This window comes from Podarcis erhardii (assembly GCF_964252035.2).
Source record: "Podarcis erhardii genome assembly, chromosome: 1".
Taxonomy (NCBI): Eukaryota; Metazoa; Chordata; class Lepidosauria; order Squamata; family Lacertidae; genus Podarcis; species Podarcis erhardii.
Genome location: NC_138497.1, coordinates 129554347 through 129582001, shown reverse-complemented (window position 1 = coordinate 129582001; position 27655 = coordinate 129554347). Strand labels below are relative to the sequence as shown.

Sequence of the window (27655 nt, the reverse complement as noted above, 5' to 3'; positions counted from 1 at the left end):
TCACATTCACCTGGTGCTATACCAGCTGCACTGGCTCCCTGTGGAGTACAGGATCAGATTTAAGGTGCTGGTTCTAACCTTTAAAGCCCTATACGGCCATGGACCCTTGTACCTACGGGACCGCCTCTCCTGGTATGCCCCACAGAGGACCTTACGGTCTTCAAACGAAAACACCTTGGCCACAAAGAGGTTAGGCTGGCCTCAACTAGAGCCAGGGCTTTTTCGGCTGTGGCCCCAATCTGGTGGAACGCTCTGTCACAAGAGACTAGGGCCCTGCGGGACTTGACATCTTTCTGCAGGGCCTGCAAGACAGAGCTGTTCCACCAGACCTTTGGCCAAGGCACAGCCTGACCCCCCTCCTTTGGTAATCCTCACAGAACTCTAGCCCAATGGTTGCCATCAATTTGATTTGAACTGATTTTATAATGAATTGATTTTAGAATGCTGTATTATTTTACTGTTGTTAGCCACTCTGACCCCGGCTTCGGCTGGGGAGGGTGGGATATAAATTCAATATTATTAAAAAGGTAAAGGTACCCCTGCCCGTACGGGCCAGTCGTGACCGACTCTGGAGTTGCGCGCCCATCTCGCTTAAGAGGCCGGGGGCCAGCGCTGTCCAAAGACACTTCCGGGTCACGTGGCTAGCGTGACGAAGCTGCTCTGGCGAGCCGGCACCAGCGCAGCACACGGAAACACCGTTTACCTTCCCGCTATAAAGCAGTACCTATTTATCTACTTGCACTTAGGGGTGCTTTCGAACTGCTAGGTGGGCAGGAGCTGGGACCGAACGACGGGAGCTCACCCCGCCGCGGGGATTTGAACCGCCGACCATACAATCGGCAAGTCCTAGGCGCTGAGGTTTTACCCACAGCGCCACCCGCGTCCATAAATTATTATAACTATTATTGTTATTATTATTATTATTATTTATTATTATTATCACTTCTGGGTTAGAGGAGTTCGTTACCTGAAGCGTTCGTAAGGAGGATGGTACATAACCCGAGGTTCCTCTGTATTACAATCTAGCCATGGGCTACCAGTTGCTGATCCCTAGTCCACCTGGGGCCAGCTCCAGAGGCAGAGGAAAGGTGCAGGCAAACAGCATGGGTAGGCAAACTAAGGCCTGGGGGCCGGATCCGGCCCAATCGCCTTCTAAATCCAGCCCACGGACGATCTGGGAATCAGCATGTTTTTATATGAGTAGAATGTGTCCTTTTATTTAAAATGGGTTATTTGTAGGGCATAGGAATTTGTTCATTCCCCCCCCCAAAAAAAATTATATAGTCCGGCCCCCTACAAGGTCTGAGGGACAGTGGACCGGCCCCCGGCTGAAAAGGTTTGCTGACCCCTGGTTTAGAGCAACAGGATGTGTTTCCAAGCCATTTTGTAGGATGGGGTTTTGCAGGGCTTGGTCCTCCACTCCGTTTTGGCCCTCCACTCCTTTTTCAGTTTCCCAGTCTGTTAGCTGCTAAGCAGGACTCCAGTTCTTACAGTTTTACCCATTACTGTATCAACCCTTTCAAATTGTCCATCATTCTCCAATTTAGGCGCCTGTTATACTAGAGCAGCTTGCTTGCTATTGCACTCCTTTGTTTCATTGTTGTTGTTTAGTCGTTTAGTCGTGTCCGACTCTTCTTGACCCCACGGACCAGAGCACGCCAGGCACTCCTGTCTTCCACTGCCTCCCGCACTTTGGTCAAACTCATGCTGGTAGCTTCAAGAACACTGTCCAACCATCTCGTTCTCTGTCGTCCCCTTCTCCTTGTGCCCTCCATCTTTCCCAACATCAGGGTCTTTTCCAGGGAGTCTTCTCTTCTCATGAGGTGGCCAAAGTATTGGAGCCTCAGCTTCACGATCTGTCCTTCCAGTGAGCACTCAGGGCTGACTTCCTTCAGAATGGAGAGGTTTGATCTTCTTGCAGTCCATGGGACTCTCAAAAGTCTCCTCCAGCACCAGAGTTCAAAAGCATCAATTCTTCGGCGATCAGCCTTCTTTATGGTCCAGCTCTCACTTCCATACATCACTACTGGGAAAACCATAGCTTTTCCTATACAGACCTTTGTTGGCAAGGTGATGTCTCTGCTTTTTAAGATGCTGTCTAGGTTTGTCATTGCTTTCCTCCCAAGAAGCAGGCGTCTTTTAATTTCGTGGCTGCTGTCACCATCTGCAGTGATCATGGAGCCCAATAAAGTAAAATCTCTCACTGCCTCCATTTCTTCCCCTTCTATTTGCCAGGAGGTGATGGGCCCAGTGGCCATGATCTTCGTTTTTTTGATGTTGAGCTTCAGTCCATATTTTGTGCTCTCTTCTTTCACCCTCATTAAAAGGTTCTTTAATTCCTCCTCACTTTCTGCCATCAAGGTTGTGTCATCTGCATATCTGAGGTTGTTGATATTTCTTCCGGCAATCTTAATTCCAGCTAGGGATTTATTCAGCCCAGGCTTTCGCATGATGAATTCTATATATAAGTTAAATAAGCAGGGAGACAATATACAGCCTTGTCGTACTCCTTTCCCAATTTTGAACCAATCAGTTGTTCCTTATTCAGTTCTAACTGTAGCTTCTTGTCCCACATAGAGATTTCTCAGGAGACAGATGAGGTGATCAGGCACTCCCATTTCTTTAAGAACTTGCCATAGTTTGCTGTGGTCGACACAGTCAAAGGCTTTTGCATAGTCAATGACGCAGATTACCGTACTTCCGTGCTACTCCCTGTGCCAGCCACAGTGAGGCAACAGAGATGTTCTCATGGAATCATAGGACTGTAGAGTTGGAAGGGACCTCGGGGGTCATCTAGCCCAACCCCCTACAATGCAGGAATCTCAGCTAAAGCATTCATGGCAGGTGGCCATCCAACCTTCTTAGAAGCCTCCAAGGAAGGAGAGTCTACAACCTCCCGAGGGAGACTGTTCCACTGTTGAACATGCTTGATGGCAGATCCTCCACCAACATAGCTGTCAACTTACAGATTTGAAAATAAGGGACCAGCAGCCTTGAAAATAAGGGACCAGCAGCCAAAATAAGGGACCTGCAGCCTCACCTGTTCCAGGCACTCCAGTCTTCCTGTCCTCCTGCAGTCTGGTCAAACTCATGCTGGTAGCTTCGAGAACACTGTCCAACCAACTTTGTAACCAGAGGTTCAACCCAATAGAATCTGAATCACATGCACCACAAGGCCTATGCAGCCTCACCTTAAGAATGCTCCCCAGGCTGGCTTTGCACTGCAAAGTTTGCAGCAGCACGTGTAACAAAATGGCGTCCAGCATTCAAAATCCCCCTCAGCTTGCATTAACTAGCCACACACAAGGCATGCAAGCTCCACCCCCCAGTCGTTCTTAGACTTCTTATTGGGTGAGCAACACAGCCAAGCAACACAGTTGGAGCCTCCCTCCTCCCTGGCCGGCAGGGAGGGAGGGAGAGGAGCTGCTTCCTTTGAAATTTAAGGGACATAATTTAAGGGACATCATTTAAGGGACATCCATCAATAAGGGACAGCAGCGAGACATGGCGCTGGAATAAGGGACTGTCCCTTCAAAAAAGGGACACTTGGCAACTATGTCCACCAATCTAACTCACATTATAGCCTGGGGTGCAGTCCTTTCTCACATTAAATATTTGCCCATTAACTACTAACCCTGAGGCTGAGAAAGGGGTGTGGGGCCAGGAAATGCAGAAGGAAACAATCTGGCAGGTTAAAACCTGATAAAGAAGCAACCCTATCCCTTTCCCACGCCTAGTGCGACGCCCCATATATAGAAGGGAAAACCTGCTGTTGCAGCTTGTAGCAACTATCTGCAAGTTATAATTGTATCCCACCCTTCCTTCCAAGATCTCAGAACAACAATTTTGGCCTCACGATAACCCTATGAGGTAGGTTAGTTTGAGACACATTGCCTAAAGCGCATCTGTGCGTTTCACAGCCAAAAAAGAGGTTGAAACCACACCCAAAGCTATGAACATACTTAACTGCCATATCGCTCTGGTGATATACTGGTTAAAACCTCTTCTGCCTTCTTGTCAATCAAAACCAATGCCTTGTCCTTTAAACTCTTCTTAAATGCCAACTGTTCAGCAAAAGCTTTTTTGCATCACTACTGGTGGTGTGGCTCGGACTGAACCCTGAGGTTCAGAGTGTCACAGCCCTGAAGGTCCCCAGAGAGTGGCAGGTGATGGCAGCAGCAGCAGCAAACAGTGCTGATGTCGGTCACTGCAGCATCCTTTATTCTTATTTATTTATTTTTTAAAAAATTAAAGTTAGGGGGCAGCTGGCTAGACATGCCCATGGTTACAGATTCTTCTTGCATTATTTCCACTTAAAAATAGGTCTTGTCATTTCCCACAACGGAACGGTGCTTATCGCTCGATAAATGTACTCAACATCCAGGCGGCAGAAGCAAATTCCCTTTTAGTCCTGCAGTCACCATGGTGCTATAATTTAAGTGGGTTTAATATGCGAAACTGCACATGCTGAGAATATTCATTAAAAAAAAAGAAAGAAAAAATTCAGGGTTGGCAATTTTTATTTGTTTGCATTTTGCTCTAACGTAGCAGGAACGTAGAAGCAGTTGTAAAGCACAGAACAGCTGGCGGTGTGGGGGAAAGAGAAATGTTAATTGCGCGCTTCTCAACGGAAGTAATGTGCATGGGCCACTAAAGGCCACCCTCCACTATTAAGCCCAGGAGCTAAAATTACCTAGCTGCACTACTGATCATTATGACCTCACCCACGCCCCACAGGAGAAGGGAGAGGTGCACTTTTCTCATTTACTGAGAGTACTACTGACTGTCTCCTAGACTCCACATGTGAATTGTGATTCTCTGGTTGTCCACACCACATGCTGTAATGTGTGCCATTTAGAAGAGAAGAAGAGTTTGGATTTGATATCCCACTTTATCACTACCCGAAGGAGTCTCAAAGTGGCTAACAATCTCCTTTCCCTTCCTCCCCCACAACAAACACTCTGTGAGGTGAGTGGGGCTGAGAGACTTCAAAGAAGTGTGACCGGCCCAAGGTCACCCAGCAGCTGCATGTGGAGGAACGGGGAAGCGAACCCGGTTCCCCAGATTATGAATCTACCGCTCCTAACCACTACACCACACTGGCTCTCGTAACCATTTACACATCACACCTTAATTGTATAGGTATGCCCTCTGCCAGCTTTCCACACAAGCCCAGAACTAACTATGCAAGAAGTCCAAATGCAAATAGGTGTATGTAAGGTAAAGGGACCCCTGACCATTAGGTCCAGTTGTGACCAACTCTGGGGTTACGGCGCTCATCTCACTTTATTGGCCGAGGGAGCCGGCGTACAGCTTCCAGGTCATGTGGCCAGCATGACTAAGCCGCTTCTGGCTAACCAGAGCAGCGCACAGAAATGCTGTTTACCTTCCTGCCATAGCGGTACCTATTTATCTACTTGCACTGGTGTGCTTTCGAATAGCTAGGTTGGCAGGAGCAGGGACCGAGCAACGGGAGCTCACCCCGTTGCAGGGATTCGAACCGCCGACCTTCTGATTAGCAAGTCCTAGGTTCTGTGGTTTAACCCACAGCGCCACACGCGTCCCTTTAATAGGTGTATGACTATAGTACAAAAAAGGTTTGTGTGTGAAATTGAACCGTTTTTGGAGCACCGCTTTGATTCCTTTCTTCCGCAATACATTAATCCCTTACTTTCCAAACATAAATAAATGAGTTGTTTGTTTGTTTGTTTGTTTGTTTGTTTTCAGCAAACACAGTGGAATATTCTTACACTCTTTACTTCCCCTTTGCAACCTGTTTGAGTCTACTATAGCATCTGACTATGCATGTCTTTGTGTTTCAACTCATGCAATTACAAGCTGGTGTTGCTAAGCACTGAGGCTTACCTCATTTAATGTGGTTAATCTGCTTGGTTAAGAAGAGATACCATTTTTGCTCCTTTCATTTTTTGCAGGAGTACTGAGAGGAAATGGCTATCTCTGGAGAGTTGTTAAGACTTGCAGGGCCTTTCCAAGATTGTGGCCTAAATCTATAGGAGATCTGTTTGAGCTAGTAATAGCTTCATGCCCACCTTCAGTAGCTAAGCCAAGGAGTGTTTTTACAGCTAAGACAGTTCAGGCATGACTGCTTTTACGAAGCAGCGTGGGAATGACGGTAATAGAAGCAATTACTATAGATCATTTTATGTCCTGGCTGCCAAGACAGTTCAGTGACTGTCCTAGAGCAAAAACAATCTCCTCGTGACACTGAGATTGGAAGAGCTTCAAACAATTCTTTGTGGCACTCTGCCAGTGTTTCTTTGTTTCATTAATACATGATAAATGAAGTAAGGGAGGGGAGGGTAGAATCAAAATTGTTAATCCAGTCCAGTGTTCAGTTTGGGCCTTGGAAGTCCTAGGTGCATTTTGCAAGTCAGCAGTGAACTCAGCTTGGCCTCTTGAGAGCCAGTTCTCGCCGTAAATGCTCATTCACCACTAAAATGCAGCCCCTTTTTTGCAAACCAACCACAATTTCCCGCCGCAAGGCTGGGTGTGGCAGTAACCGCTTCGTAGAGGGCATGGAAGAATGAACGAGATCTGAAGCACCATATTGCCTTGGGAATTATGCCATCTACAGAAGTCAAAATATGCATCAGGGAGACAAAGACTAGTCAGAGATCTTAACATCAATGGGGCACTTCATTAGGGATGGGCAGCATCTAGTTCGGGGTTTCCCAAACTTGGATCTCCAGCTGTTTTTAGACTACAACTCCCATCATCTCTAGCTAGCAAGACCAGTGGTCAGGGATGATGGGAACTGTAGTCCAAAAACAGCTGGAGACCCAAGTTTGGGAAATAATAATAAAAATAATAATTTATTATTTATACCCTGCCCATCTGGCTGGGTTTCCCCAGCCACTCTGGGCGGCTTCCAAGAAAACACTAAAATACAATAACCTATTAAACATTAAAAGCTTCCCTAAACAGGGCTGCCTTCAGGTGTCTTCTAAAAGTTTGGTAGTTATTTTTCTCTTTGACATCTGGTGGGAGGGCGTTCCATAGGGTGGGTGCCACTACCAAGAAGGCTCTCTGCCTGGTTCCCTGTAACTTGGATTCTCGCAGCGAGGGAACCGCTAGAAGGCCCTTGGTGCTGGATCTCAGTGTCCGGGCAGAACGCTCCTTCAGGTATACTGGACCGAGGCTGTTTAGGGCTTTAAAGGTCAGCACCAACATTTTAATTGTGCTCGGAAACGTACTGGGAGCCAGTGTAGGTCTTTCAAGACCGGTGTTATATGGTATCGACGGCCACTCCCAGTCACCAGTCTAGCTGCCGCATTCTGGATTAGTTGTAGTTTCCGGGTCACCTTCAAAGGTAGCCCTACGTAGAGCGCATTGCAGTAGTCCAAGCAGGAGATAACTAGAGCATGCACCACTTTGGCGAGACAGTCTGCAGGCAGGTAGGGTCTCATCCTGCGTACCAGATGGAGCTGATAAACAGCTGCCCTGGACACAGAATTGACCTGTGCCTCCATGGACAGCTGTGAGTCCAAAATGACTCCCAGGCTGCGCACCTGGTCCTTCAGGGGCACAGTTACCCCATTCAGGACCAGGGAGTCCTCCACACCCACCCGCCCCCTGTCCCCCCAAAACAGTACTTCAGTCTTGTCAGGATTCAATCTCAATCTGTTCAACCCAGATCTATGGCGAAAGAGTAGCAGGATTCCACATACTTTTATTCAGCTTATTTCAGGTGAAATAGTGTAGTTTGACAGTGACTGCGAGTCACTGCAAACAGCTACTCCAGGTTTCGTTGGCATTCTGGGGTGCTGTTTGAATTCTGCATCACGGCTCTTGCTGTGACTTTTCTGGTCCTTACAGCCACATTGCATTAACACAGACAACACCCACCCTATCTCCTACCTGTGCCCTAGGTAAGAGGTGAGAATCATTAGCTCACGGCAGGGAAGGGCGGGGCGAAGGAAGAAGGCTTCTTCAGAATGTTTTTTAAAAAACGGTTAGAAGGAAATGCTTGAGAATTTCATCAGTTCAAAGAAAAGAAGTGGGTACGACCAAATAATTTTTAACAGCACAAGGATGTAAACTGCTCCCCTGATGCTCTGCATCTGGACTGATGCTGTTCAGAAATGATCCAGAGTCAATGATGAACAGCAGGTTCGCAGATGACCACTAAATAAACATTTAGCATGGTCAAAAGCTCTCTGCAAACTGGTGACATAATGACCATTGTGTTTCAGATCCGAACTAGTGGATTTGTGGGCAATACATGCCTGTTTTTTGTTTTGTTTTGTTTTTTCCTCAAATGAAAAGTAGCCCAGGAGGCTGTGATGCTGAGCAGAATGGGAGGTTCTTTCCCCCAGTGCAGGGAGAAAAGCAACTTGGGGAGGGTGATTTTGAGCAGGCAAATGGTGCAGAAGTTCAGGCTTGAGAGCAGCCTCTACCCCTGCTTGTCCCGTCGCTCAAACTGGCATGGGAACTGATTTACAGAAGCAAAGCAAAACACGTGGGAAACACGTTTCTTCCTCTCCCACATAACCTGTAATTTGACTCTCTAGCTATGTTCGTTCACACTTCCATTTACTATGTACTCACTCCATTTCCTTTTTTTAAAAAAAATATTTTTAAATAAGTTTTCGATATTTTATTACATTTCATTATAAAAAAAAAAACTTAAGACATTGCTTAAATAAAGCATCGACCTCCTTCCTTCCCTCTAACAGACTTCCATATCTCATTACCAATTTCTCCACATTCCTAAATTCACTTTTTTACCTTAAATCAATCTTTTAACAATCACCTACTTATAAGTAAATCAGCTCCTTAATTTCCCATTACCAAACATTTTAACTTTAACCTACAAGTGTATTCAACTGTTTGCAATTTTCTTTCATATAGAGTATAAATTTGCCCCTGTCCTTTTGGAACAAATCATCACAGCGATTCTGAATCTTCCCCGTCAGCTTCGCCAGCTCTACGTATTCGACCATCTTTACTTGCCAATCTTCCAACGTGGGGAGTTCTTGTTGCTTCCATTTCTGGGCCAGGAGTATTCTTGCGGCCGTTGTTGTATACATGAACAAATTTACATCTTTCATTTGGATTTCCTCAATTAACTCCAACAGGAAAGCCTCTGGTTTTTTGCTGAAATTATACTTAAATATCTTTTTCAATTCATTATATTTGGTATCCCAAAAGGCTTTAATCTTGGAACATGTCCACCACATATGCAAGAAATTCCCCTCCTTCTCACTACATTTCCAACAAGTTTTATCCTGGTTTTTATACATTTTGGCAAGCTTCTTTGGTGTGATGTACAGTACTCACTCCATCTCCAGTGCTTTTAATCCGTGTTCACACATCATCCAAAATGCATGTGCGTCCTGTACTTTGCTACGAAACGCTACTGTTTGATGCATTGTTTCTCAAACCAGCTTCACACCAATTAAGACGCTTGTGGTTCGAGGACCCGACCCCCGCGAAGTGAAATGAAGACACAAGGACACGTGATATAAGGTTAATGGGCTAGAAAAGGCCACAACTTTATTGATTACAGCAATGAAAAGGTATTGGCTTAGGCATTGGATCGAAACAAGTGGGTTTATTCACCAGTAGGTGGAGCCTGTTGATGCTAATCCAACTATAGGCTCACCCCTGCTGTCACCGAGGGTCGTGCCATGGCCTCCCGCCAAGCAGGCATCGGACAGAATACACGACCGCCAGATTCCTTTAACGGAATACCCCTAAAAATTGAAGGCATAGGCGATGGCCACACCTAGCACTTCGACACACCACAACACATTATTCCAATGCCTAACCTACCCACCAATACCACAAAAGTTGTGACGATTGCTACGAGGTAGGCGAAAAAACCAAAAAGCCTAATGCCAAATGGAAAAATTCCTACCAGGCCCCCCGGGCAACCAGGGCGACCAACCTAAGGTCCATAGCAAGGCCAATGACCCAAGCCCTAACTAAAAGGGAGTGGAGGGTGGGTGACTCGCAACGGGACAACGACAAGGAATGAGGCCGGGGAGAGGCTGGCACTGCAACAAAAGGCTGCTGAACACGCCCCCTCCGCGGCACCTGGTTGGGTGGCCACCGGGGGGGGGGGGGCGTGAGCGCCAGCCAGGTAAGCTGGAGGCAGGGGGCAAGCCCCCTGCTGGGCGGTGCTCGGGCTCCCGCCCACAACCACTCCCCTCTCTTTCAGGGAGGAGAGTCTTTCTCATTCATCTCTCGCCAAGGTGTGAACACCTTGGCATAGGATAATTACATCCTTTGGCAGATGAAGGTGATAGACTTCATGGAACTGGCGGAAATGACTGGCAGAATCCGAGACCAGGGAGAAGAGTCGGCAGAAGAAGATTGGAAGAAATTTAAAGCTTATTTACAGAAACATTGTAAAATTAAGGATTGTTAGAAGGAGGCTGGAATGAAGTTATGTGGCTTTAGCAGAAATATTATAAAGGATTAAGTAAAAATAGATTGTTAATGGATGAAAGGAGGAAAGGTAAAGTTACATTATATTAAGATAAATTATAGGATAAAAATTGGGAAAGATGGAAAGGATTTGCTGAAATAGCTAACCGAACTAGAATACAAAAAAAGGGAGGTGCGAGGAGGTCAAGGAAACAAGCAAATGAAAGATAAGTTATGGGAAGGTTCGTTGTGTTTTTTAATTGTTTCTATTTTTCTGTTTTTTATAAATATTTTCCCTTATTCTCTTCTTTCTTTATTGTGATGTGTTGTCAAGTTTTTGTTTAACTTGGAGTTATCTCTTTTTCTTTTTGTAACATTTGAAACTTTAATAAATATTATTTAAAAAAAAGAAAGAAAGGATAATTACATCCTTGTCCTGCCAAGACCCCATGGTGCAAACACAATCAGATAGAAATCTGACACTAATGAAACTGTGCAGACAGGAACAGCTGGTGGTGGTGGGGCAATGGCAAGAACTCCACCTGGGCACTAAGATGGGTATAATGTGAACACACCCTTCCTGTAAATAGAAAGTGAGACAATGCAGTAAAAAATGCTAATCCTATTCAGGGATTGGATCGCAACTGCCCAGAGAAACATTCTTGGAGTCAAAATCCATTGAAAATACTAGATCAACAGGCTCCAACAGCTGAAAGGAAACTACAGCGGTAACTATACAGTGGTACCTCGGGTTAAGTACTTAATTCGTTCCAGAGGTCCGTCCTTAACCTGAAACTGTTCTTAACCTGAAGCACCACTTTAGCTAATGGGGCCTCCTGCTGCTGCTGCGCCGCCAGAGCACAATTTCTGTTCTCATCCTGAAGCAAAGTTCTTAACCCGAGGTACTATTTCTGGGTTAGTGGAGTCTGTAACCTGAAGCATATGTAACCTGAGGTACCACTGTAATGCCTTTGTACCTATCGATCAGGGGCAGGCAACCTAAGACCTGTGGGCCGGATGTGGCCCAAACTCCTCCTAAATCCGGCCCGCGGACGGTCCAGGAATCAGTGTGTTTTACGTGAGTAGAATGTGTCCTTTTATTTAAACTGCATCTCTAGGTTATTTGTGGGGCCTGCCTGGTATTTTTACATGAGTAGAATGTGTGCTTTTATTTAAAATGCACCTATGGGTTATTTTGGGGGCATAGGAATTCGTTCATTTCCCCCCAAAAAATATAGTCCGGCCCACCACATCGTCTGAGGGATGGTGGACCCATCCACGGCTGAAAAAGGTTGCTGACCCCTGCTCTAGATGGTACCTTTATGTAGAATGCTGGGGGCCCAGTCTCATCACCTTATGTTAAAAAATTAAAATAAACAGATGAAAATACAAAAAAATAAAAGCCGAACCATATACAGTGGTACCTCGGGTTAAGAACTTAATTCGTGCCGGAGGTCTGTTCTTAACCTGCAACTGTTCTTAACCTGAAGCACCACTTTAGCTAATGGGGCCTCCTGCTGCCGCCGCACAATTTCTGTTCTCATCCTGAAGCAAAGTTCTTAACCCGAGGTACTATTTCTGGGTTAGCGGAGTCTGTAACCTGAAGCGTATGTAACCCAAGGTACCACTGTATTGCGTAAAAATAGTAAACAGGTGGGCGGAGGGGAATGGCGGTTGGTAGATGTGTATGTATTTAACATAAGCTGTACTACATGGAAATACTTGACATGCAAGCCTGAAGCTTTCCTGCTAGGAATAGTTGGCAAGGAAATAAAAAAAGAGGACAAAAATCTGTTTCTATATGCCACAACGGCCGCTAGAACTATGTTAGCCCAAAGCTGGAAAATGGAATTAATACCTACTATAAATGACTGGCAGATCAAGATGATAAATTATGCTAAACTAGCTAGAATAACAGGAAGACTAAGAGACCAGGATGACCAGGAGTTTCATGAAAATTGGAACAAATATCTGACGTATATAAGAGATAAGTATAGAACTTCGATAACTCTGGCAGGGTTGGAACAACTCTAACAGTGTTTGGCAAATATGTAAAGGAGATAAAACACGTAACTTTAGAAATTATCTGATACTTACCAATGAAGTGAAGGGAAGTCCGAGGCTCGGCGGAGCCCAAAATAACTGTGTACTATATATATGATTCTTGTAACAGCTATGTTATATGCAACTTATGTAATCTAGACTGTATATATGTATAATCAATGGATTTATATGGGAAAAAAAGGAAATACTTGACATGCATTGTACTTTTTGTGTGGAGATTATGGCTCTAAAATTCTACCGATATAGTATCAGCTTCGCTTAACTAGATACAGATTTAAGACCCCTCATTTGTTATCTGACATATTTGACACGCACTTGTGTTTTCAAGGAAATAAGTGCCCCAGCTGCCTTATATGTCCCCCCCTAGGCGTGGGATAAGCCAGCTTTCAGCAGCTAGCTTGCGGATAAGTATCTGACATTTTTATCAGGGTGGTTCTTGCCATCCACCCTATTAATTCTGTCTAATTCCCGTTGGAAGTTGTTTTCACATTGTGCTAATCTGCTGGATCAGTGGTTCTGAGCCCTTCATTGAAAACCAACTAAATCCTTTGTTTTGCTTTAAAAAGAACAAAAAAAGTCAAGTCTCTCAGAGAGGCTTCCCAGTCTTGTGAAGGCCAGCAATGAACTGGAGTGTGAATATATTATGAATTAATAGATAGTAAAAGCTAGTTTTTCCAGTCTACCAAGGCAGTTTTAGTTGGGCCTAGTTCAGGGTTTGCCAGCCCAGTCTTGCACAGGGGCCACAGAATGAGCTCTTTCTTTCTTTCTTTCTTTCTTTCTTTCTTTCTTTCTTTCTTTCTTTCTTTCCGTCTTTCTTTCCGTCTTTCTTTTTTTCTCTCTAACCCTCCAAGAAAAACAAGTATGAAGCAGAATGTGTAAGTACCCGAAGCAGAGGCATCACCTTGCTGACAAAGGTCCGTATAGTTAAAGCTATGGTTTTCCCAGTAGTGATGTATGGAAGTGAGAGCTGGACCATAAAGAAGGCTGATCGCTGAAGAATTGATGCTTTTGAATTATGGTGCTGGAGGAGACTCTTGAGAGTCCCATGGACTGCAAGAAGATCAAACGTATCCATTCTGAAGGAAATCAGCCCTGAGTGCTCAATGGAAAGACAGATCCTGAAGCTGAGGCTCCAATACTTTGGCCACCTCATGAGAAGAGAAGACTCCCTGGAAAAGACCCTGATGTTGGGAAAGATGGAGGGCACAAGAAGGGGATGACGGAGGACGAGATGGTTGGACAGTGTTCTCGAAGCTACCAGCATGAGTTTGACCAAACTGCGGGAGACAGGGGAAGACAGGAGTGCCTGGCGTGCTCTGGTTCATGGGGTCACAAAGAGTCGGATACGACTAAACGACTAAACAACAACAATAACAACAACCTGAAGCAGGAGGATTCCTCATGTCCTGCTTGCAGGCCTCTCAAAAGCATCTATTTCAGGGTTTATCAAACTTGGGTCTCCAGCTGTTTGGACTATAACTTCTATCATCTCTAGCTAGCAGGACCAGTGGTCAGGGATAGTGGAAACAGTAGTCCAAAAACAGTTGGAGAAACAAGTTTGGGAAACTCTGATCGATTCGGTCACTGTGGCAACAATATGCTGGATTAAGGCAGGTCTTTGGCCTGATACAGCAGGTTTCTTCTTATATTCTTGGTTTTAGCACTACATCAGTGGAATGCTCTCCACAGATGTCTTCATTGTTTAGCTTCAGACTGTTCAGGACTTCTACTTAGAGATGCATTTCAAAGCAAGCGGCTGCAGTGCAATAAGGAAAGGATAAGAGGAAGAGCTTGTAGCACAGAGACATCGCATGGCACTCTTGCCCTTTTACAGTCGCCAGGCCCTGCCTAAAAAGGAGAGTTCTCATGGGCATAGTGCAAAGAGAAATATTTGCAGATCTTAGCAAGAGAAGTTGGAATGACAAAGCTTGGCTCCTTCTCACCATTTGTTCAGACAAGCCCAGACAATTAAGACTTATTTCAGGGTTTCCTCTTGCTCCCTTATTTAGGGTGTGAGCTCATAAAGGAAGGAACTATTTTTGGAGAGAAAATTCTGAGAACAATGGTGTATCGCTGCAATATGAACGGCAATAACTTCATTTCTAAAAAATGTAACTTTTAACATGTCAACTGGATAAGCAAACAGACCAGAAATCTGGGTGGAGAACCTTGGTCCCAATTGCACACAGATGGTGGCCTAGGACATGGGTAGGCAAACTAAGGCCTGGGGGCCGGATCTGGCCCAATCGCCTTCTCAATCTGGCCCACGGACGGTCCAGGAATCAGCATGTTTTTACATGAGTAGAATGTGTGCTTTTATTTAAAATGCATCTCTGGGTTATTTGTGGGGCCTGCCTGGTGTTTTCACATGAGTAGAATGTGTTCTTTTATTTAAAATGCACCTATGGGTTATTTTGGGGGCATAGGAATTCGTTCTTTTATTTCCTTCAGAATATAGTCCGGCCCACCACATGGTCTGATGGATGGTGGACCTGCCCACGGCTGAAAAAGGTTGCTGACCCCTGGGCTAGGGAATAACGGTAAAGGTAAAGGGACCCCTGACCGTTAGGTCCAGTCATGGCCGACTCTGGGGTTGTGGCGCTCATCTCGCTTTACTGGCCGAGGGAGCCAGTGTACAGCTTCCAGGTCATGTGGCCAGCATGACTAAGCCGCTTCTGGCGAACCAGAGCAGCGCAGGGAAACGCCGTTTAAGTTGCCACCAGAGCGGTACCTATTTATCTACTTGCACTTGATGTGCTTTCGAACTGCTAGGTTGGCAGGAGCAGGGACTGAGCAACGGGAGCTCACCCCGTTGCGGGGATTTGAACCGCCGACCTTTCGATCGGCAAGTCCTAGGCTCTGTGGTTTAACCCACAGCTAGGGAGTAAAACCTACACAAATCTGGATTGGCATCCCTAAGGTGGTTGGATGGCACCTTGTATGCCTCCTTCTGGCAACTCCTGCAGCCAAGCTTGTGTCAAACGTATTGCTCTGCTTTCTTTTGAATCACATCAGCAAGGCCAAGAGATGGGTCATTGTCCAGGCCGCCTAGGACCTCCATACACGCTGCCCATTCCTATTCCTTTTCTCAGGTGGCATCTTCTACCCAAGTGACGGCAGCTATTACAGCATTACAGTTTTTATTTATTCAATTTATATCCCACCCTTCCTCCTTAAAGAGCCCAGGGTGACATCACTTGTTGAACCCTGGCGCTAGGCAAAATTGTGTGACGTTAGAGGTTTCTTCAAGCTACCATTTCGCTACATCACCATAATAAACAACCACTCTAACAATCCATTCCCAGCCTACAAAACTTTCTGTCTCTTTCTTTGGTGATCACTCGTAGCTGAGTAAGATTGTCTTCTATAAACACTGTTTTAACAGTGAGTCCGTAAGTGACTGTGGAGGCCAATTCTGGATCCACACGTCCTTCCACAGTGGGACATAGGTTTCTGGGTGGGAGCTGATCATAGCGAGGATTTGCCAAACATTCCTTCCTCTTAGCGCGTTTCTCCCTTTTGTCCTGAGTTTGAGTGTTTTCAGAACCCATGGCACCTTTGGTAAAGGCTGTTCTCCAAATGGAGCGCTCGCAGGCCAGTGTTTCCCAGTTGTCGGTGTTAATACTATTTTTAGATGTAAATTTTCTGTCTACACACATCTTGCTCCACAGATAATGAGAGAGAAACTCCTACTGCTTCCAATGGAAAAATATACCTTGCCTGACTTAAGAGGAGATACTTACTCATCATGGGCTTTCAGGAGAGTACTCTTTTTTATAAGCCGATTTACAACAAAGTATACACGATTGAAATAGATAATATGGAAACCTGAATTTAGGCACATTTCTCCCCAACTTACTCTTGTAACATGCCAAGTCAGAAGATGGTTCTTCTTTCCCAGCAGATAAATATATCTTAATCCCATGCTTTAATAGTAAGCAGTGACATCTACTGGTCGCACCATAAAGTTGTCAAACTTACGCACACATACACAAAAAACCCCCCAGCTCTTTTCATGAAGGTGATTTTTATTAAATGGATTAATGCATCATTTTACAGCAAGACTCCCCGCGCACCCCCCCCAAACCTAAAGAAATGTTTTTAAATGTTCCGATCCAATTTCTTTGTATCGATACAGTCTCTTTGTATAGGTTCATATATAACAAGTATTCATAGAAAACTCTGAAGTGGCTTTTAAGAATGTCAGCTTTCATAGTGGCATCCACAGATGATTTTAAAAAGCGGTACGTTTCATTCGTAGTCAGACTATCCTGTAATGCGCAACTTAAAACAGCACAGCAAGGTACTGTGCAGCTTATACAAAAGTAGTAAAATCAACCATGTATAAATTTGACATTTCAGCAGAAATGTGTGAGAAGCACTACAATAAGACAGTTCTGAGAGGGCTAGTATTCTTTGGCTACTTCTCCCTAGAAATCTCGCTGTGGACATGAATGCCATGTAGCTCAGTGTTTTGGTTTTTCCAGTTTGAGGCTATGCATGGCTTCGTGTTTAAAGTTGTAGGAATATCGCCATTGTCACAACACACCATCATTGAGATGGAGGAAACTCTCAGCCCACAGTCATTGAGAAGGATGCTTCAACCTTACATGCATGCCAATACAACCCAGTTCCCTCACTCTTGAGTAAGCAAAGAAGAAATGCAGCTCAATATTGTATAAGTGACACAAATAAAGAGGTTTGGAATTATCATTTCCTTAATTTGCATTACCAGTTTCTTTTGGAACTTACATTGGAATTTTCCCTAGTGCTGTTAAGATACAAAGAACCTTGTTTCAAGCTACCAAATACACAGTGCATAACACAGTATTTGTGCAAAACAGATATTAAATACTAATAACTGGAAATAGACCTATCGGGGGGGGGAGGGTTAAGATAATTTAAAAATTCTGTTTCACTTGTTAAAATTGTAGGGAGAAAAAGAATAATTCCTAATTTCCGATTGCATCTTGTATACCTCTATGAGCCAAGGCACACGCCCAACTCTGACGTGGTATAGTATTTTATGTGTTTTATTTTCCCTTTAGTCTCATTGTACTAATTCACACACACCGCTAAACTATGATTTAGTACTACATGAATGAGCTATGATGAGCCTGAGTAAAGCTTTGAGCTTGCATATGTTGTTAATTTCATTTCTTCCTCCCCTCCTCTTGCAATACCTGGCTTCAGTTTTAACAAATCCTGGTATGTCATGACGATAGTTAATGAAACCAACTTTATAACCCAAAGTTTGGAATTGGCTCGTTTTGAAATTGATCGGGTGTGTTCTTTTCTACCGTCTCCAGTTCATACGTAATGAGAAGCCAAGATTCATGGAAACCGTTAATAGGCATAGCAGAAGTCTTTCTCTTGGCTACGTGGAAGGAGAATGCAAGCTGGTGGTTTTGCTCTGGCTCATTCTAGCTTGTGCATGTACCACGAACCATGGTTCAGCATTGTATGTGAACATGTGTACACAAGGCCACCAAGTTTACAGGTCACGTAATGCCTATTTATATTGCAGCTATGAAAGTTCATGCCAGAATGCATTTGTTAGTCTTTTAAGTTCCTCAGGATTAGTTGCTCTTTTGTTCCAGTTTAGGAATTTTATAAAGCAGCTTTGTATATGTATCTTCTCCTGCGGTCCCGTGTGTAACAGTGGGGTGTATGTCAGCAGAGTACATAAGACTCATAACTAATTTTTGTCTTTAAAACATTTAAGCAAGTACTCTGTTGCTACTCAAATAGTATGAGACTGATACTGTTAACAGTGCCAACTACTATATCCTCAAAGTTTAAGTTCTAAGGAACAAGGAAATCAGTGCTTGGAATGAACTAGTTTGGTTGAAGAAAGTTCACTGAACTAGTTCAAAAAATCTCTGGACTACACTTGAAAGTGGTCCCCAAACTTCTAGTTCATCTTCACTTTCATTCCCTTCTCTTCAGCCTGGCAGGAGGCCCAAACTCTCTCTCTCTCCCTCCCCCCACCCCCAGTCAGACATGTATAAGGAAAGTTAGAAAGCAAAACATGGAGGCTTATTAGACAGATATGGAGGTGTTGTTAAGATTGCTCAGTAACTTAATCACTGTTGTTATGTAATCAAAAGGAAGAATGTAAGGCATTTCCTGTACCTTCCCTACTGAAGAGATTTGCTCTTTTTCAACAGGGTAGTTTACAGTGAGAAGTACAGGTAGAGGAACAAAATGAACGATGCCTTTTACAGCTGTGTAGCTGGCACAAACGGAAAAGATTTACTTGCTAACATTCTGTCTGTTAGACATCTTATTAGCTGTGTTACCCCTATTTCCTTTTAGATCCTATAGTTCTGCACATCAGGTTGTGATATTCTGAATGCTGATTTTAGGCTGAACTTTTTATGTATTCATTTGGATGAATTAATTGAACAAGTTTTGTATTGTAAAAGGATGAACTGGAAGTAGTTCCCTTTGGGGCAGGGTTAACTTGAACTAGTTGTGTTTTAAATGAAACTTTCCAAGTGCTGAAGGAAATATTGGAAAGCTGTGTAAAATGGTACTTGGACCAAATGGTTTTCTTTAAAAATGAACAGCAGGACACAAAGGGAAGTGGGCATAAATCTGTGTGGTTGGCAAAATGTATAGAGTGGCAGAAAGAACTTAAAATTGAGCACACATGCTAAGCATGGTGTAAACACATGCCGCGGGACTCAATGGTCACAGAAGTCAGCGCATCTGTTCAAACTCTTGAAAATGGTTCAAAGTGAGCAGGGCTCCTTTGCTGATCTGGATCCGACGAGTGCCCACTGTCATTTCTGCCTTCTCCCGTCCCAAGGTCCCAATTACTTACCTTGAGACAGGGTAGCCAGTGGCGGAGAGCAGGCGGGGGCATGGCTGGCACGCATCCTGGGGGCATGGCGCACTCCCTGGGGACGTGACACGCCATCCGCAGGGGCGTGGCACGCGTGCTGGGGGCATGACGCACAGCCCACAGGGGCGTGGCACGTGTGCTGGGGGTGTGGCATGCTGCCTGCAGGGGCGTGGCACCCAGCGCGCGCGGGGGGCAGCCACCCAACCGGGATCATGCCGCCAGGGGCAGTGCGCGCCTCCTGCACCTCTGCCAGGGGGGTGAGTCAAAGATAGCAAAGAGCACCCAGAGGTCCCAGCAGAGCATCTTTCTTCATTGGGGATGGGACTTACCCTATTTTTTGCTCTATAAGACTCACTTTTTCCCTCCTAAAAAGTAAGGGGAAATGTGTTTGTGTCTTTTGGAGCGAATGCAGGCTGCGCAGCTATCCCAGAAGCCAGAACAGCAAGAAGGATCACTGCTTTCACTGCGCAGCTATCCCAGAAGCCAGAACAGCAAGAGGGACCGCTGCTTTTGCTGCGCAGCGATCCCTCTTGTTGTTCTGGCTTCTGAGATTCAGAATATTTTTTTTCTTGCTTTCCTCCTCCAAAAACTAGGTGCGTCTTATGGTCTGGTGCGAAAAATACAGTGATACTATGAGTGATTGCTGGGAAGAAGGCTCTGAGAGGGGCTCCAGAACACCCATTGCCTCCGTTCTTCTACCGTCCTGCCCTAGCCTCAAGATATATTATTCAGGTTGGTGAGATGGGAGGCAGTGGTCACTGTGAGGACCAGCAAGCCTTTTGCAAGTCCTCAAACTGGACACTTCCAAAAAGAAAAAGAAAAAAAGGCTTACACTTTTGTGAGTGCTTGAACAGGGCACTCGCTAAAGCATGATATTTTTCAGGTTGAATGTTAGGGTGCTTGTGTATCCCTGTTGAAAAAAAGAGTTTGCTTACTCCAGATATCCTACCGTCTCAGAGCACCGAGTTTACAAAGCAGCAACTGTGCAGCTGTTGCTCATTTTTCTGCACAGAATCCAGTCTGTCTTCCTCAGATATGCACACCTCTTTCAGCGATGGTGTATTTTACCAGCACTCAAATGGCAGGATTTTGTTACTGCTGAATGCAATTGTCTTCCCAGTTAGCAAGGCCATTGGAATTCATAGTGCAATACAGTTGAATGAATGTCACATATAGCTGATGGCTAATGCCTATGATATTTTATTATCTGAATTTCAGTACTTAGCCTGCACTGGAGGCGAAAGGGACATTCACCCCAGTGCCCTATGACATGTTCCTCTTAAAAAAAAAAAGTTGCAGATAGGAGGAGAAGAGGATTGGGTAGGGAAGGGATGCTTAACATTTACCCAGCCATCATGTTTCCTCTAAAACTTGCTCCCTCAGACACATTTCCATCTTATAGGGAGTCCTTCCTCTTTTTGTATGGCTAACTATGTCATTGGTTATAGGCTTAATATTTCCAATCAGTATATTTCGTACAGTGTGTCTGGAAAAAGTTGCAACAGAGATCTGAGGCATGTGTTTACTGAAAAAAAAGGCATCGAAAGACATACATAATATGATAAAAAGCAAATCACATAAAATATTCTTCATTATATAGACTGATGGAATAGCCTTTTATAAACTTTAAATTCATTTGCATGTTACAATTATTTATTACATTAAGGGATAACCATATGGACAAAAACAAAGTCAACGGCCCTTAGCAATGCAGCGTTGCAAAAAGACTTGTTAACTACTACACCACAAATAAATTGCTGGTAGGCTTTTCCTTTCAGATACATATCTATAGTTCCACCCCTCCCCCCAATTTATAGGCATAGAGGATTAGAAATCATTTTGTGAAACACTGGGTACTGCAGAACAAGCATGTGACCATGAAACTTGTGATATTGTTCACTCAAGTAAAAGAAATATCACTACTGAACAGAACACCTGAAAGGCAGAATGAATAACTGACATTTGTTATATCTTAACACAAAGAGCAAGCTTTCTATGCTGATCCTCCATGAATTAAAAAGCTGATTCTTACATCTTCCATTTATTTTAAATCCTTTGCTTATATGTATAACTTAAGCACAACTACAAGAGTGCAATTGTTTTAACTTGTGCATTATTTCCCTTCCCTTGAATTACAGTACAAGTAAATATTTCTTGTGGGGGAAAAGATGCAACTGCCACACTAGAAAAATAAATTGTCTCTGACTTGCTTACTAATGGGACTTTGAGAACATTGCTGCATTCCTTTTTAGAAAACTGTTCTCACAACATGGCAAAAGAATGCAACTTTTGATGAAACACTCACTCCAAAATATCATATAGAGGTTCTTTCTCCCTAAATGCCTATTTACTGATATATCACCATCAGTATAATTTGAAGAAAGAGAACACACACACCCCCCACCTCCAGTAACTGTGCAAAGATAATCCAAAGGTCAAATCTCTATTTTCAGGGAATGGAGAGGGATGATTTGCCATCCTTTTGTCATGAGCATTTGGACTTGGCACATCCAACTACGCAGATGTGAGACATTAGTGAAATCACAATCAAACCATGCAATCGTTGGCAATAGGTCTCGACATGCAAAAAGGTCTAAAAAAATAAAAAGGAGCCAAAAATCACTCACACAGTTTCATTTGCACAAACACTCCACTCTTGAATATTTTTTAGTAGCCTCTTTCCACTTTCTGTTAATTTTTAAAATGTGGTTGTGAACTCCCAGTTAAGAGGACATGGACTGAGAAGCTGCCCAGCTTTTGGAGTGGAAGATATACTATCCCTGAACTACAGCATGGTTCCCCAGCCCAGATAAATTCCCGGCCCAAATGAGCCCTCCCTAAGTCCTTCCAATAGGGACACGAGTGGCGCTGTGGGTTAAACCACAGAGCCTAGGACTTGCTAATCGGAAGGTTGGCGGTTCGAATCCCCGCGACAGGGTGAGCTCCCGTTGCTCTGTTCCAGCTCCTGCCAACCCAGCAGTTTGAAAGCACGTCAAAGTGCAAGTAGATAAATAGGTACCACTCCGGCGGGAAGGTAAACGGCGTTTCTGTGCGCTGCTCTGGTTCTCCAGAAGCGGCTTAGTCCTGCTGGCCACATGATCTGGAAGCTGTACACCGGCTCCTTCGGCCAATAAAGCGAGATGAGCGCCGCAACCCCAGAGTCGGCCACGACTGGACCTCATGGTCAGGGGTCCCTTTACCTTTACTTAAGTCCTTCCAATACTTGAAAAGGGGAGATCACCTGAAATCTGGTTTACACAAAGCAGGATTGCTGGCTCTTTGGGATTAACTATGCAATCCACACAGCTCAGTTTCCTCTTCAAAAACTAGGCTACTTATTCTAGTGTGTTCCTTGAGAGCTCCTTGGGGATAACATGCCTTTTTAAAACTAAAGTTCCCAAAATGTGTCTCCTAAGGGCTGTCATGGGAATTGCGCAGCTCTTTAGCTGACGCCACAGAGCTTCATTTTAGAATTTGCCTTGGGGACTTCTGAGCTTCAAGGCTGTCAAGCTGCTTCCTATGAAACAAGCCTCCAAAACAATGATTATATTGATTGCCTAATTTTTTCAGTGGAAGATTCAACACTGTTCAAAGTCCAACTTCTGATTTGAAAACTAAAAGCTGCAAATATTAACCTCAAGCTTACGCTAAAAGGAAATTAAAACAAAGTATGGCAGGGCCATAACTCCAGTAAATGCACATTGCATGAATTTAGGCCAAAAATTCAAAAAGCCTATGCCCCGGGAAGGAGGCAAAAGGCCGCAAACCTTCTTAGCCTAGAGTAGATTGTTGTAAAATAATCACTTAACACAGTGGGAGATAAATGATGAAAACTGGGCTATGAATGGGGAAAAATTGATTAGAGGGCTTTCGATGTGGTTATCACAGGATGAAAGCAGTGATCTTATTTGATGGAAAACTTTAAACATTAACCAAGTCCATGACAGATTCTAAATGATATCATAACTTACTTAGCATCCAGATATTCTAGACCAGGATTTCATTTAATTTAAACCACTTTGAACTATTACCTTCATTGGTCTAATCTAATCAAACATCACACAGTGGGAAAAGTTGGTTTATTCTTCAGTAGCAGGATATAACTACAGTGGTACCTTCAGTTGTGGACGGGATCCATTCCAGAGCTCCGGTCGGATCCCGAGGTTTCCATAACCGGAGGCGCCTGATCTGCGCATGCATGCAGTACGATAAAGCGCTTCTGCGCATGTGGCAAAACCCAGAAAAATACTTCCAGGTTTGCCACTTTCGTAAGCCGAGGTTCTACTGTATTTCGAAAAGAGTGCAGAGTTCAGGACTTTAAAGTGGAAAAAGTTGGTAAGAACTGAATTAAGGAAATAAACAATTTTTTAAAGGTCTGAAAAACAGAATGAAGCAGTTCATCAGAAACTTGCATGAGGACAATGTGCTGTAGAGATTGTGCTATGTGGCCCAAAAAAACCAGTTATGTAAGTCTTGGATTATGATAAATCAGAACTCAATCTTTTATTTAGAACCAGATATCATACTAGATGCTATTTAGTGATTGTAAATATATATCTTGTTAAGGTTACATAAGTCTGAACAACAACTGAGACAACAGGGCTTCATGCTGTGACAAGGGCCAGTTAGCAAATATTTACTCATTTCTGTCTAGGGAGATATACTTATTGACTTTCAAAATGGTGCTTTTATGGGGCCAGATATTTTAATAGTCATGCACAAATATGTACTGTTACATGTATTCTAAAATATTCTAAAATGTTTTCCTTAGAAAAAACTCTGATATGTTGTGATGATAGGTACTAAAGGGGCAATTAATGCATAAGCAGGACATTTCTGAAGGAACTGGGTATTTTCACAATATTCAAAAGCTGCAATTCTAGATATACTTACCTGAACTCAGTGAGATGTTCTCCTTAAGTAGACATGTAAAGGAATGCACTGTAAATCAGCCAGTTACACCTAGGCAATCTGGTGCAACACTGAACTAGGCCATCAGATTTGGGCAGTTAAAAGTACAGAGGCATAGGAACTCATTACATGACTATCATGCAAATGAGTCCATGTTTTAGCTTGTCTATCAAAAACCTGTCTTACCAACCTACCTACAGTAAAAAAATTAAGATAACTTACCAAGATTAGGCAAAAATGTTCTTTTCAATATACACCAAAAGCATTCATTAAGGAAAAATGTACATAAATACAAAGCATATTTAACTTTCAAATTGTATACGACAAGAGATAAAATAAAATGGTAGACATTTGGGGTCAGTTTACACATACCAGAGTTATAATTTGCACACGCATCATGGCTTGGTGGAAAAAGATACCACAGATCATCTGTCCCATATAGAGCTTTTAAACTTTGTAAACCTGCCAATGGTGAGGCATGTTTATCAAGCATCAAGCTTATTAGGGCAGGTATCTACCTCCGTTGATTGTACAAACTGACCCTTTGATTCCTTATATTTTGTTCAGCACTTTCTTGCTTAGAGTTTTCCAAAGCTGCATTGTCCACTATGAAGAAAGCTGCAATTTGCTAATTTCGAAGGATGAAAGAAAGCAGAAGTTTGTTCTTTTCTCCCCTCCTTCCTTTTTAAGAAGCCCTTTTAAGGCAGGGAAAATCATGCATTAACTGTGACCTTGGAGCACACATATAGATAGATACAAGCAGCTGCTTTAAGCTGATTATGCTTTGCAGAGTTCACAGTTGGATTTCATTGGCTGCCAAATCATTAGATTAAAAACCCCTACCACCCTTTAATTCCAAAAGGGGAACTGTGTAGCAGGGATTGAAACACAAAGCATACTGTGAACTACAGACTATTGCACATTTCAACATAACACAAGTGAAAAATAGGGCGTTTAAAAGATAATACACTCTGTCACACAGAAACATACAAACGAGCTTGTGCACAGAACTCAAAACATGAACGGCAAACACCACTGTAGCCAGGCGGCTTGTGTGTTTAGTGACCTTTCGAACCCGGTCCAAACTGATTATCAGCAATACATTTTTTTGTTTTTGTTTTTTAAAAAAAATATTTTGAGACCACGTCATTCGATACACATATATATAATTCTGTGGTCGGGAACAGACAGATGTAATTTTGCAATACTAAATAAAAAGTGCAAAAAAATGTTTCAAAAAAAATAAGAACAAAATTAAAAATATGGAAGCATAAGCTAAAAATCGTCTGCATAGCTGAAATCTATTTAAAGCAAGTCCTCAGTAAGGGGTGCTGACAGGAGAAGGAACCCCCCCCCCCCAAGGTCTTCTGCATGTTTGTTTAACAGAATGCAAAAATGTCATTTTTGTCAGCTTTTAAACAATTCACAGACAGTTCACGCCTGTATCCTTAGACACCATAGTTGTAGCAGTACCTCCTTCTACAAGGAAAACAGCTGTGCTGGACTTAGAGCTGACTACCCTATCACTGCCATTGTTGTTGACTTCACAGTCCAGTGGTTCTGTAGAGATGACCCATGTTGACGGGCGCCACCGCTTAAGGGAATATGGTGTTTTCACACGTTTCTTGATCTTTTCTCCTGAGCCGGGTTTGCCATCTAGGGATGACTCACTCACTAAAAATAAGCAGAATACACAGTGTCATACAGGAGGAAAGAGCAGAAGAGGCAGAAAAAGAAAATACGTAATCTTATCAAAAGCAATGGATGACAGGATAGGTAGACTTCAACAAAGCAGCCCTGGTAACTCCCCTTTCAGAATAAATCCTGGGAACTAGGTCTACTGTATGTAGTATTAGTCATAAGTATTGCCATTTCTCTAGACAGCATCTTAAAACGCAGAGACATCACCTTGCCAACAAAGGTCCGTATAGTTAAAGCTATGGTTTACCCAGTAGCGATGTCTGGAAGTGAGAGCTGGACCATAAAGAAGGCTGGTCGCCAAAGAATTGATGCTTTTGAATTATGGTGCTGGAGGAGACTCAAGAGTCTCCAACACCATAATTCAAAAGCATCAATGCATCAAAGCAATGCATCAAAGCATCTTCTTGGACTGCAAGAAGATCAAACCTATCCATTCTGAAGGAAATTAGCCCTGGAAGGACAGACCCTAAAGCTGAGGCTCCAATACTTTGGCCACCTCATGAGAAGAGAAGACTCCCTGGAAAAGACCCTGATGTTGGGAAAGATGGAGGGCACAAGGAGAAGGGAACGACAGAGGATGAGATGGTTGGACAGTGTTCTCGAAGCTACCGGCATGAGTTTGACCAAACTGCGGGAGGCAGTGGAAGACAGGAGTGCCTGGCGTGCTCTGGTCCAGGGGGTCACGAAGAGTCGGACACGACTAAACGACTAAACAACAACAACAATATTGCCATTTCTGTCACTTTATGTGCATGATTTCATTTTTTAAAGGATTCCACATTTTACTAGAGACTTAATGTGCTGTCTTGGACCTTTTTTTGTGTCTGAAAGCTTAGCTGCAGACATTGGCAGAGGGCACCAAGAGCAGCAAACAGGCAGGGGCGTGGCGCATGTATCGATTACATAGCCTAATACTTACGGATTCTTTCTTGTTAAAGAATCAGATTTAAAATGGCAGATTTAAAAACGAACTGCTGCTTCTTTGTGTTAATTTGAAGTCTTAAACTTCCCTTAGCAATGAAAATGATAGCTCAATCAGGGGCAAGCCAGAATTAGAAACCATGTTTGAAGTGGATTTTAAAATCAGGGTTTGGCAAACCAATTACAGCAGTTGCTCTGCCTCCTAAGAATTTCAAAGCTAAAAGACTGGTGTGCTGTGCCAAGAAAAAGAAACTGTGGCTTGTGTTTGGAGCTCAAGCCATGGTTAGAGTTATTAAATATGGTTAAGCGTAAAACACAGTTGGCACAAAGGATGAATTAAGTCTATGCAACCTCTACCTGGATTCTACTGTCTCAATTCTATCAAATCTTACCTTAATATGAATAAATGTTATATTCACAATACTGAACCATATTGTACTTGAGTGTTCTTTTCAGCTTCCAACTTCATAGATATACAGTGGTACCTCGGGTTAAGTACAATTTCGTTCCGGAGGTCTGTACTTAACTTGAAACTGTTCTTAACCTGAAGCACCACTTTAGCTAATGGGGCCTCCCGCTGCTGCCGCGCCACCGGAGCAAGATTTCTGTTCTCATCCTGAAGCAAAATTCTTTACCTGAAGCAATATTTCTGGGTTAGCGGAGTCTGTAACCTGAAACGTATGTAACCTGAAGCATATGTAACCTGAAGCATATGTAACCCGAGGTACCACTGTATAACAGCAAATTACAATAGTGGGATTCAACTAAGCAAAGCAGTAATACAGTCGTACCTTGGTTTTTGAACAGCTTAGTTCT

At 43.6% G+C, this 27655-nt stretch overlaps 1 protein-coding gene and 1 long non-coding RNA gene across 7 annotated transcripts in view; one reads left to right on the top strand and one right to left on the bottom strand.

The window, feature by feature from the left end:
* Nucleotides 1–27655, top strand: part of LOC309335744 — a 56676-nt gene that overhangs the window by 2849 nt on the left and 26172 nt on the right. The window lies entirely within an intron of this gene.
* The window catches only part of BMPR2 (bone morphogenetic protein receptor type 2), a 91951-nt gene continuing 85110 nt past the window's right edge, over nt 20815–27655 (bottom strand). For all 4 annotated transcript variants that reach the window (XM_081865196.1, XM_081865194.1, XM_081865197.1 and 1 more), the window contains exons 14-15: nt 22513–25891; nt 20815–22143 (exon numbers count right to left, since the gene is read on the bottom strand). In XM_081865196.1, coding sequence (XP_081721322.1) covers nt 25641–25891 — 251 coding nt within the window. In that variant the 3' untranslated portion in view covers nt 20815–22143; nt 22513–25640. The remainder of the gene's footprint in view (nt 22144–22512; nt 25892–27655) is intronic.